This window comes from Scomber scombrus, chromosome 12, assembly GCF_963691925.1.
Source record: "Scomber scombrus chromosome 12, fScoSco1.1, whole genome shotgun sequence".
Taxonomy (NCBI): domain Eukaryota; kingdom Metazoa; phylum Chordata; class Actinopteri; order Scombriformes; family Scombridae; genus Scomber; species Scomber scombrus.
The window spans coordinates 14,544,254-14,557,087 of NC_084981.1; the positions used below are offsets into that span (position 1 = coordinate 14,544,254).

Here is a 12,834-nt window from a genome sequence, read left to right on the forward strand (position 1 = left end):
AACACAAACTCAACCCATACGCAGTCCCTCCTGCTGTCTGCCCTCCTCCTCATGAGCCTTTGCATCTGTGTGTGTGTGTGTCTGTATTTATGTGTATGTGTGTGCGTGTGTGTTTGCATCTGCGTAGTACCTGACCCAAATCACTCCATATTTGGGGGTAACAGCTTGTCAGACATGCCCAAATGTGTGTCTCTAAACGTCATGTCACAGAAACACAACTTTCTCCGCTCTGGCTTGTTTAGTCTGTACAGCTCTGATATTTGGACGGTGAGCAGCTCAGTGTCTAATTCATCTTATTTCCTGAGAGCAGCAGAGTAGTTGGGCTGTCAAACACAAGAGTCAACCCCTCGTAACAGTGTCAAACACACAGGAATCACCCAGTCGTTAAATGTGACACCCGTGACCCGCAGATACTCCAGCTCTCTCCCTCTTCATCCTCTCACTCCTCCTCTTCTCGCCACTCATCTCCTACATCCTCCCTTTCCTCTGAGTCGACTGCTCATTAATCTGAACTGTACCACACAGACACACACACACACACACACACACACACACACACACACACACACACACACACACACACACACACACACACACACACACACACACACACACACACACACACACACACACACACACACACACACGGGTGCATACAAACAAACATCTCTTATTTATGAGTGAAATTCAGCTGTCAGTACACGGTGAGATAAACAGCAGTTCCTAATGGTTTCATTGATTTAAGTAGCTCAAGTACATAGTGGAGGGAGACCCATATCAAATTATTATTTCTCCTCTGTCTTCCAACTACCTGCCACAATGTGTGTGGCTGCAAAGAGGAGCTGGAGACAGATTCAGGCTGAGATACATTAAACTGTTCCTGTGCATGTCTCTGCCCACATGTTTTCACAAGTGTGTGAGTAAAAACACTGAATTTTTTAGTGTGGAAGAGTTTAACTTTATAGATTCTACTTCGGTTAAAAGCAATGCTGCTCCCTGTTTATTTATTCTCCTTCCGTCACTTCTAATTATCTTGTTATCTGCTTTTAAAAAACATTCTAAATCTCTAGTGACAGATAAGTAGAACATTGATTACAGCTGCTTCCTTTAAGCCACGCAGAAAAGAAATGAATGTTTATTGTTGATGGTTATGGCGCACGACTGTTTGTCTACTAAAGAAAAAGAAAGTCAAGAGATTTATGGAATAATTTTTTTCATTTTTTTTTGCAACGTCCAACACTAACAAAATTGTGTACATCTATCTATGTTTGATTTTCAGCCTGTGTTTGTTGTACTGGTGCCTCCATTTTAGCCAGATTTGTTTTCATTTCAACAGACAGAAAAACTCAGAGAGACTTAACTTTTTTGGAGGTGATGAATATGCTTAAAAAATGTCGTCATCTGTTTGCTCAATACAGCTGGGAAAGCCTTTCTTTGTTGGAAGGAATTTCAACAAACTAAGACAGTCAGTGACACTCAAAATCCTGCACAATCATATTGGGGGTTAGTGTTAATATGGCCCGAGTAGGATTAGGGTTTGTGTTGCCACAGCACACAGAAATGCTGCCAATAGTCTTTTAGAATGAACAGTGTGCAGTAGGAAAATGTAAGAGTTTGATTTCCACTGATCTGATATTTGTATTTAAAGTACATTTTGTGGTTCTGACGCCTGATAAAATATAAACTTTAAACTTAGAGCAGAGGAGCTTAGAGGAAGTTGCTGTCAGTAACAAAAATTACTGGGTTAGGGTATATGGTTCATACCCAAGGCTTTATCTGTTCACAATAAACATGAATATATTACACTAATGGTGACCATTTCACCAAGTATTTGATCCTCACCTTTCAGACAGCCACTTTGTTTGTTTAAAATTATATTTACATAGACTTTTAATGTACTGAAGATTGGTAAAGACATTCCAAAGTTACAGTATTTCAATGTGAGAAGGAACAGTTTTTTCTTTTATCTAAAAAGTCACCAAATTCATGTCATCATTTTATTTTGCTAGTTTTTGTGCATTGTTTGTCTTCTTTGTTTTCCAAAAACGTGGTTTGTGAATGTCATTTATGTTGGGACCTACTTATGACTCAAATGCTTTTAACAAGAAAGACCCTTCTTGCAATGACATGGAAATGTGTAAAAATAAAGCAAAGTAAATGTTTACTGTGACAGTATCAGTACAGCAGGTATGTTTAAAGTCTCTTAAAGCCCATTTTCAAATTGGTGACTGTAAGGTTGAAAGACTAAAACTTAAATGTCTTTTTTGTTACCATTTTGGATGTTTTGTTTTTTGTTGGTTTTTTGCAGTGTGAAGGTATGACTTCTAAGTACTATCTGATGAGAAAACAGCCTAACGTGGTGAGAGTTAAATGACTGTTAGATGATCCAGCAGAGTCAAACCAAAGCTGGTGGAGTTTTTGGGTAAAGTCAGCAGGTGGGACGTTGTGCCGCCACGTTATCAATCAGGTGACACTTTATTTAGGCTGACATGGTATAACTGGAGCTGAGATCCTAAAACCTGCACAGTGGAAATCCATAAACACTGAATACACATGTGTGTGTGTGTGTGTGTGTGTGTGTGTGTGTGTGTGTGTGTGTGTGTGTGTGTGTGTGTGTGTGTGTGTGTGTGTGTGTGTGCGTGCGTGTGTGTGTGTGTCTACGTGCGTGCATGCATGTGCATGCATGTATGTGTATTAATCACAGTAAAGCTCAGTAAAAGTCCCAAACTGCTGCAGCATACTTTCCACTACCTTCCCCCTTTTTTCCAGCAGGATATCCTAACAAGGAGTGGAATCTTGCACAATCAATGTTTTACTTGCTGACTCACCCATCCAGCAGCAGGATGGCGTTCTTCCTGGGTCGCCCCGCATTGGGGCCATAGAGGTGAGCTCGGTGGTAGTAGCGCACAGACTGCAGCAGGGTCCGCAGCTTGGTGTAGTCCTGAGCCAATTGGGTGCTGTTGACCGCACGACCCACCATGCTGCGGTAGGTGTTAGGCTCTGGGAAGAGGAGATGCAGTAGACTGAGCCAGAGAGATGGAGTTTATACAAGCAACAGTGGGGAGGTGGCAAAGAATATTGTTGTTGTTGTAGTCCGATCTTGCTCTCCTAGAGAGTATCCAACAGTCAGTAGAAAAAGATATAATTGAGCAATTCGCAGTAATGCAGACAGATGGACTCAATGTCAGGGGAATGGTCCAAGCACACAGGGTGGCCTTGCAGAATCACTAAAACAAAGAACTTGAGGGAGCTGGGTTCCCTAAAGGAGGAAAACTAAACTTTTACAGGCCCATTGCTGTTTAACCACTGTACTGAAAAGCATTGTGATTATATCTGTACCAGGTTGTGAGCTTTAAAATAAAAGTTTCAATATGTCTGTTTTGTGTGTGTGTGTGTGTGTGTGTGTGTGTGTGTGTGTGTGTGTGCGTATGTGTGTCTGTACATATTTATCCCTGAAAACTATAATGAGAATATTATTAACAAATTCCAAAGGATTTACATAAAGTGGTTACTTTTGCCACGGTTCACTTCGTCTCAAAAATGTTCACATGATTCAATCATTAGGTTTGCAACTTTTAGGCTTAGGTTAAAATAAAAGTTTCTATTCTGAGCTTTATTGAAGATGAATTGAAATAAAAATATGAAGTGATATGCAGCATGGAAACGCAGGGCTGTGTGTGAACTGCAGCTCCCCAGGAGCACAGATGGTTAGATGACATGAGGATTAGCTGTTCCTTTCATCCCTGAATGAACCCGCACCTTAAAGTAATAATCTCGAAGATTTTCATTTAAATATACGTCTGTAAGTCATTATCTATTGTCGAATGAAGTAACACATTGGTAATTGAGTCTATGGCTTGCATTTTCAGTATAACACCCTCAGTATTGGTGGCGACAGTCCCAGAAAAAAACAAAGAAAAACCAAAAAGCAAGCAGCGTACAGCTAGTGACATGTTTTTCATCTCTTGGCAGTGGTTGGACCGCCGGAGAGGATAGGCGGAGCTAATGCAACAGACTCGCTCTTCAGCTCACTTGTGTGGGAAGCAGCATACTGTTTTTTCCGGTGTCGGACATCACACAGGCGACACAGTGAGATCTCTGGGAAGTGAGGTCCAAAAGCACACCTGCAATTACTGCTTATCACCATAGGTGCCACCAAAGAGAGCGAAACAGAGATATTTGAGATTGTTACTTTAACCCTTAAACTGCTGGAAACACACTGTCACTATTAAAGCTGTTGTTTAACAATGAATGTTAAACAAAAAAAAAAGTAACTTCTTTCCTAAAGCACTGGTTTCAGTGGTTAAAATATGTCTACGGGTGAGAGTATAAAATGACAGCCATTAATTCCAATTCTGTTTTTATTCTGAAAAACTGCTCAATGTTTTTGAGTTTAAATATTTCCAGTATGCTGCAGGATTTGAGATACATCAACTCACCCAAAAAAAAAGATTTATAAGTAAGGCTGCAAATGATTTCAGGATCAGTTTAGAGTTATTTAATTTCAGACATTTCTTTAAATATTTGATGTCAGGGTAACAATTTAATACGAGTTTAGACTGAGTTTGCCAGTCTAAGACTGCAGTCTCCTTGCATGTAGCTAGATAACTCTCCATTTTTTTTGCATGAACCCATGTCTGTGTGAAATGTATAAACTCATAATGATGACTTTTATGGAAAACTAAGTCCCATTATGTAAAGCTAAGGTACATCAAAACTGTACATCAACAACACTTAAATACAGTAGCTGGGTAAAGGCATTGAAATTAGGGATGCTCGATATTGACTTTTCTGCCGATATCCGATATTCCGATATTCCCCAACTCTTAATTTCCGATACTGATATCACCCGATACCGATATTTGTGACTTTTTACACCAAAACTATTAGGTAACAACATAACATATCTCCTATTGTTGAATTAACACATTACGCCTAATTTTATTGTGAGGCCCCACTGGATGCATATATAAATGCAATATGGCATTCCAAATGTAAACACTGTCAGTGCAAAAAAAGAGAACAACTTCAATTTAAGTTATGGAAAAAAGTGCCAATATGGCACTGCCATATTTATTATGGGTTAGGGTTAGGGTAATTGCAAATTACAAATTTACTATCCGTAGGGAACACTTGGAAATAGTTCCAAATCACAGACATAAGCCCCGTTTCTGGAGGCGGGACGTTTTATAGGAACGTCCTCTCACTCGGTCCTCTCAGCTGTTGTGTCTCTAGCAGAGTAGGACCCAGATAGGACCCAACAGACTCTGACGGTGACGTCACAGAGGCGACTCGCCGAAAGCATAACAGAGAAAATGACAACGAGCTGTAACCCTGTTTCTGTTTGTGTGTTCGTGTACATGGCGGTAGACGCTATGAACTTGTTAGCCACAGTTAGCGACCCACGAGTCTAGCGTGTTGTTGTTGTTATACGTCATCAAGCGCACACCGGTAAACGTCCCATGCTGCGTTCATGCAGGCTCGGAAATGCTGAACCCTACAGAACAAATATCGGTTATAAAAACCCGATACCGATACTTCCCGATATTACATTTTTAAGTGAATATCGGCCGATAACATCGGAGGGCCGATAGTATCGGACATCCCTAATTGAAATAATCTATTACAAACTGCACCATATCATCTTATTTAGTAGGCAGTGTGTGGTGTGTTGGTGTACTGACCGTTGCCCAGCTCCCAGGAGATGTTGTACTTCTTGCCTGCGCTGTACTTCAGGAGGCTCAGGGTGGAGGAGGTGTTCCAGGAGTTGTCTGGGTTTCTGTGCAGTGAGTTGAGCCCCAGTATCAGGTGCAGACCAGCACAATCGGCAAAGTTGTACAGTTTGTCTAAAGACCTGGCTGGGAGAAACCCACAAAGCAGTTGTAACTTTGATTCTTTTATGCACCTCGCATCATCACATGAATATGGCTGAGATCATGAGAAACTCATGGATCCATTGGTTCTCATGTCCCTTCAACAGCTCAAAAACCAAACATACCTGTATCTAAAATTCAGGTTTTGATGCTCTCAGCACACCTCAAATCTGCAACTACCTCAATTAATCAAAGAGAACACACAAAGACAGGAAACTGCTGCCTTTACTTATAGTTGTGTTGCTATGGTCATTAATATTAATAATATTATCTGACCTTCCTTAAATTTATCTTCTTTAGTCAAGCCATCATACTTTAAAAAGCTGAAAGATAACAAACTATGTTTAGCAAGTACTGATAATTGTTACATCGATGTCTCATCTAACCTATTATGCATTCATTCAAATATGTATTTAGCTTTTTCATTTCTTAACCTCATGTACTTGAAGTGGTTGGTTTTTGTGTAAATCAACTAGAAATTATGAGTCAGCATTGAGAATTGTTGTGGTGGCTGATTGTATGTAATTTTATCACTTTATTTTATTCTATTTCAAAAATATGGCCAGTTTGTCTTTAGGCAAATAAGGGTTATAGTCACACAACTAAATGAGGAAGTTTTGAGCAACTCATTTAAGCTAATGTACATATTAATGTATCTTGGTTATGTAATATAGAGTACAGGTTTGTTGAATGCTAAATCCTAAAAATGTTATATAGTTAAAATGCCCAGTCATTGGACAAACAATGGGTTTTATTCATTCATACAAACAAGCACTTTCCCATGTGACTTTGACATAAAGCTGGGTTCTTCTGAATTCCTTAACCTCAGTAAATTGTAACATATACAATTAGCAAAACAAGATTACATTTCTCCACAGTAATGTGTATCAAATTATTGCGTGTACTGTATATTTGGATAAACTGCAAACTCTCTCAATGGATTTGCTCTGAAATCCATTGTCGCATGCCAGGCATGCAACTCTATTTGTGCACATGACAGCAGAGTTTCAATCAGTGAGAATCCAGACAGACTGATTTTCCCATCATGGACTCCTGTGGAGATGTGCTCCTCAAAGCAGCGAGCCTGTTCTATTCTTCTGCAGCTGACTGCTCACTCACATTTATGTCTGCTGTCTTCATCAGAACACATTGTTCTCACAGTTCACTGTTATGAGCGGCGCGAGAAAGGATGAGGGTCTACCACAGATGTTGGCATATGGTAAGAGTGCAAAAAGTTTTTGTTTATATCTTAATGTGTGACTGCAGGCTGCTCCTGGATACCTCGGGCTCTTGTTTTGAAATGTAATCTGTTTGGAGTCGTTCCATTAACGTAAATATTACCTTGACTTCTGACCCTCGCTTCCTAAGGGCAACAGGAAACAGATGAAGACTGTGGTGGACCAGTCTGGTTCCTGCTAGAATCTGCCCTCAACTGTTGGTTTGGCACCAGATGAGCTTGCCAACTGATTGCTCCGTCCAATGTGGAATTAAGACAAACACAGAGCAAATCAGGGAGTGCGTGTGAGGGTATCCTTTTGGATACACATCAAGCTGTTATGGTTGCGTGAAAGGTGCAAGCTACTCTTAAATTGTAATATTCAATAAATGGATGTGAGAAATGCAAACGTCTGGCCTTAAATCAGAGACAGAACCAATATGAACACTCCATAATGCTTATTAAGTCATGCTTGAGTGCAAATGTGGGTTTTTTATTCATCATTTACTATATGCCTTTATTTCCAATAAAGAAGTGGTTTTGTATAATCCACACAGCAAATAGAGAGAATAGAAAAACTGCCTGTTGCACCTGGCATTAATTCTCTTTCCAGCATCAACGGGACAAAGCCTGAAAACAAATAAATCTGAGCAGTAACAATGGTTGTATTTGCACACAGCACTCTTCGGGAGTGTATTTCTCCAGAGTAAACTGTCTGTTCTCCATCTCATTAATAACCACCAATAATGTTATTATCATAACTGCTATTATGGTAACTCCTTCCCTCTGTGGTTAAATCAGACCGGTGTCTGTTTGCAGGAGCAGAGTTGAGGGCAGCAGGACGGAGAAAGTAGCGCCAGATGTGGCTGTCAGGATGAGTGATTCCAGACCTTTCCTCACCTGAGATCTGAGCAGAAGGCAACCAGCCTTGCTCTGAGACACAGCTAGCACCCGTCTACACACATCATAAAGGCATCATGAGGTCCATCAAGCTGCTAAAAACATTGTTTCTCTGCTAGCAAGCGTGTATGATGAAATAATAACTATATGTTTATGTCCTTGTGAATTTTACTATTGATTCTCCTTAACCGGAACAAACTCATAGATGCCTTTGTTTTGTCTGTTCAAGCAATGTAAAGGTACATTTAAAGGTGAACTTAGCTCAATTTATTGATTGCTTAAAGAGAGAAAAATGAATCTCTGACAATGCTGGGATTTTAATAGTTTGTACTTGTTACTGTATGTATTTTTTCTCAATAAATGTTCAGACAAAATATTATTAGAATTATGAACTTATAACATTCATATTCATCCATTATGGTTGTGAGTGTTTGTACACAGGAAAGGGATTAGAAATTAGATAATTTCGTTAATTGGTTAATATCAAATAAATGCATGATTTATGCATGATTATGATGTGTGGAAGTGATCAAACATCTGGACAAGTGTAAGTGTCTATTTCCCAACAATTGAAACTAGATGAAAGCTGAGCTATCTTTAGCTTGTCTGACTCTGGATCAATAGGACAAACAATAGTCCAACTCCCTGGGAATGCTCTATCCCTTTAATGGGATTTAATCCTCGGCTAGCCTGCTAGTGAGCAGTGGCCACAGTTTCTGTTCCGGTTGTACACACTAACAACAGCTACTAGCCTGAAGCGGAAATATAGCATTACTGGCCAGCATAGCGAAGCTCTAATTTACCGCCTGACAAGAACAAGGCATCATATGCTTTCTTCCAAAGAGAAAAGGATGCTTGCTAGATCCACCCTCTTGGTGTCAGGAAATCTGCAGACCACTGGGGCCAAACATGAAACAGCTCCCATACAGACATTTGAAAGCCCTAAAGCAACAAATCTGTGATCTCACTCAGACGAAAGTAATGAGATTACCAAGAAACAGTGAATCTATGTATGTGTGTGTGTGTGTGTGTGTGTGTGTGTGTGTGTGTGTGTGTGTGTGAGTGCATATGGTATGTGAGGCTCACTGCCACATCTGTGTAAAATTGAAGAAGAGAATTGTAGCAGGACTCAATGAAATATGGAGATAAATGATGAATTCAGGGTGGAATAGAAGCATTGTTATTGGACAATCACTCTCCCAAATGGGAACAATACAAATGATCTACTGTTTTACAAACACAGACACAGGCACTCAATCAAGCCAGCATAAAATAGCCTTTACTTCAGTTAGAAGTACAGTAATAAATGGTGCTCATCCCAATGACGTTGAATAATTTCTCTGAGTCAACATCATTACTCAGGTTGCTGTTATTCTACGACTGACAATTTCTTATGTTGTAATATGGCTTAAAATTGGTCTGAAAATTCTGAATTGGACATATTCTTTTAACACAATGAAACTCTGTCTAAGAGGTCAGGCTTTACTGTACTCACTCTGTTACAAACATCTCTTTTATCTTACAAACAGTCCAGCCAAAAACAAGCAGAACAAACCCAGAAAGCTGTGCCTGCATGCATGTGTGTGTGTGTGTGTGTGTGTGTGTGTGTGTGTGTGTGTGTGTGTGTGTGTGTGTGTGTGTGTGTGTGTGTGTGTGTGTGTGTGTGTGTGTGTGTGTGTGTGTTTGTGTGTAGCGGAAAGAGTGGGGTCTGGATATTGTCAAGCTGTCTATCTGATAGAAAAGCCAGTTCTGTGAAGAACAGAGGCCGGCAGCATCAGTCAGCGCTATGCCTCATTTCTACAGCTCGGCATATTCCCTCAAACACTGAGGTACACATAGGTCCATGTACACTCACACAAACAGGCACTCACACAAACACTGCTAGTTTATATACCACCCACATGAACCAGACACCCCTCTGAAGTTTCCGTTGACATCACACTTTGCTGTGTTGCTGCACCTTTATTGAGATACTGTCCACTGACAGGACAGGTTATATATTATATGTCTCTTTTCTATTTCTATCACTACATTTCTACTACTATATTATTACTGATACTTCTGTTAAATCATTTCCATTTTTCTATTTTACTGTTACTACAAGAAACTCTTTTACTCTATAATATATCCTCACTAAATAAGGAAATATTCACTGCTGCTGCTTATTCTTATGAGACAGATTCTCAGATTATTCTAATGGGGACATTTGGAAAGTTTTACGGTTGATAAACGGCTATTAAATTATGAATAGAGGATTGGTAAAGTAGGACATATTTTAAAATCTCTCTCTCCAGAAAAACTAAAAAAAGGCAGATCTTTGTTCGCCTCAAAGCCACGGAACAAGAGGCAATACTGTAATGCTGTTATGATTATTTCAGTAAAATAATTAGCAAAAAAGACTAAAGGAAGTAATTTAATAAACACAGCTAAGGATGAAACCAGGCAGTTTATTGCCGACAGCATAACGCTATTACCTTTGACCAAAAAAAGGGAGACAGTCCAGGAAAAAAAACCCTTTGCTTGGACTGAAGCCCATTTGTACATTGCTTTGGACAAAAAAACATCTGTCAAATGATTACATATAAATGCTCGAACAAAACTGGAACAGCTTTGTCTTCAATATTTAATTTATTATCAGAAGTTATTTTTAGAAAGTGATAACTTCAATTAAAGAAAATTATATTTAAAGTATTTTTTTGATTTTGTCATACAGTTCTTCATGGGTGAATATGTTGGGCTTGTTCACCTTAAACATGCTCTTAACTGACAGCTACAATAGTAATTTAATTGGCATCCATCCAAGCTTGGAAAGTGAATGCAGAGGAAACATGTCCTCCCTAAAATTAAAATTCATATGATTTGCAAAAAAAAACAAAACCTGAGCTCTGAAAATGCTGATATAGTCCTACTTTCCCCATCATTTAACACCTTGGGGGAATAGATAGAGACCAGAGCAAGAACTTTGTTTTCTGTGTCTGGTTTCATTCAATACAGAAATATAATGACTTGCTCCCACTAATGTAACTGGCTGCCATGGCAAATGTCAACTTGGATGTGCCATCAAAGTCCGTTTGGAGCATACAAGTGCGTATACATATATACACACAACACACACAAAGAGACTTGAGTAGAGTTCTGGCTTACTTTAAAAGCCAAATCAAAACCAAATCCTCAAGAGACATGTGCAGACAGGAGAGAGGGCTGTTTAGAGGAATTAATTCTGAGTCTGTTTTCCTGTTTATGGATACAGTGTGTTTTTCCATATCTAAAGGTGCACATGTTGCACTCAAACCTCAAGGGCCATTAAAAATGCACTGCAAGTGTCCAAACTGTTCATGAGCATCGTCTCCAAACACAGATTTACTGGATAATGACATTAACTTTTTGGTAATACTCTAATATTTTGTGGATTATTCTGAGGGGAAAAGACATGTGCATGAAATGACATCGTGTTCATTACACTGTTTCCTTAAGTAAGAGCAGAGATGCTTGCAATTTTCTCAGATGGAAAAGCCGGGTGAACTCAATGGGGAAAACCTGGTGGAAACGGCTATTCTCAGGGTGGGACTGGGCATCCATCAAACTGTTCTTAACATAGTGGGGACAATTGATGATGACAGTGTTTAAGGTTTTACCAGATGGATTGAAAAGTAATTTAGCATTTATACTTAACACACACCACGTGCACACAAGCAGTCGCAGACAAACAGCGTGACCGGTCATGAAAGATTTGAAGGTAAACTGTTAAAATGTCCAGAAAAACCCAAGTGTGCCACATTTATCATCAGCTCCTCCATCATGGCTTCAATCTCCTTTCTCCACCAGCTCCAGTTATGAGTCTAGCAGCTCTCTGCCTTCTGTTTCTCATTGGACCAGTTCTTCCATTAACCGGATCCTCTGTGGCTGTAGAAAAGACACTGCAACTGAAGCAAGGTCATCCCAATTCCCAATTTTTAAGAAGATATCAAATGTTAAGAATGGCTATCAACGTGATGCAGTTTGGTTATTCATCCATATCGGTCAAAGCCTGACCAGTATACTGTTACGGTCGCTGTATCAAAAGCTATTGAATGCGGTGGTTTGCTATGTTCACATGGTGTATCTGTGACTTATCCTGACGTTAACTTGACACTGCATGTTAGGGTTGCGCAAAGGGAGAAATGTGGTTCCAATAGAGTGCGAATGTGTGCTGCTCCACCAGCGTGTTGCACAGAACCCAACGCCTCCATGTTTACACACATACATCCCTTCATGGACTCTTCTTTCATACAGGGTGGCTCCACTCCAGAGAAACCATTCAGGTCAAACCACTTTTGTATTTTGGAAGAATGCAAGATATGTGGTGGGCACCTGTTTTCAATTCTGTTAGTAGAGGGGGACCGATGCGTGTGTGTGGACGCGTGCGTGTGTGTGTGTGGAAACAAGAGTGTGAGAGAGGGATTACCTCAATCTGTGAATTTGCTGTGACTAGACTTGCGTGTGGCCCTCTTCTGTGTACCCAATGTAAGGAGATGCAGAGCAAGTCGACAGAGCTGGTGAGTAAGATGAGTGGTATGTTAACATACACTGCTCTCCACATAAAGTACATCCACTCTCTGCTACTTGTGTGTGTGTGTATGTGAATGTGTATGTGTATGTGTTTGTGTGTCTGTGTGTGTGCTCCAGCCTAGGCAAGTGGACAAAATAACATCAACTGCCTTTCATTGGTTTTGGGCCATGTAACTCAAACCACTTGTTGGGGGAACAGGGTGTGAGGGAAATGTGTATAGGGTGTGAGTGGTTTTCACATCTGTTTGGCAATGGTCGCTGTCTATCACTCCCTAATGGGAAAAGTGCGCTTTTTAG

At 40.0% G+C, this 12,834-nt stretch overlaps 1 protein-coding gene across 1 annotated transcript in view; it reads right to left on the reverse strand.

Moving 5' to 3' along the window:
- Nucleotides 1–12,834, reverse strand: part of hpse2 (heparanase 2) — a 52,367-nt gene that overhangs the window by 17,787 nt on the left and 21,746 nt on the right. Inside the window, exons 4-5 of the mRNA XM_062430071.1 lie at nucleotides 5,685–5,858; nucleotides 2,829–3,000 (exon numbers count right to left, since the gene is read on the reverse strand). Of these exons, the coding sequence (XP_062286055.1) occupies nucleotides 2,829–3,000; nucleotides 5,685–5,858 (346 nt within the window). The remainder of the gene's footprint in view (nucleotides 1–2,828; nucleotides 3,001–5,684; nucleotides 5,859–12,834) is intronic.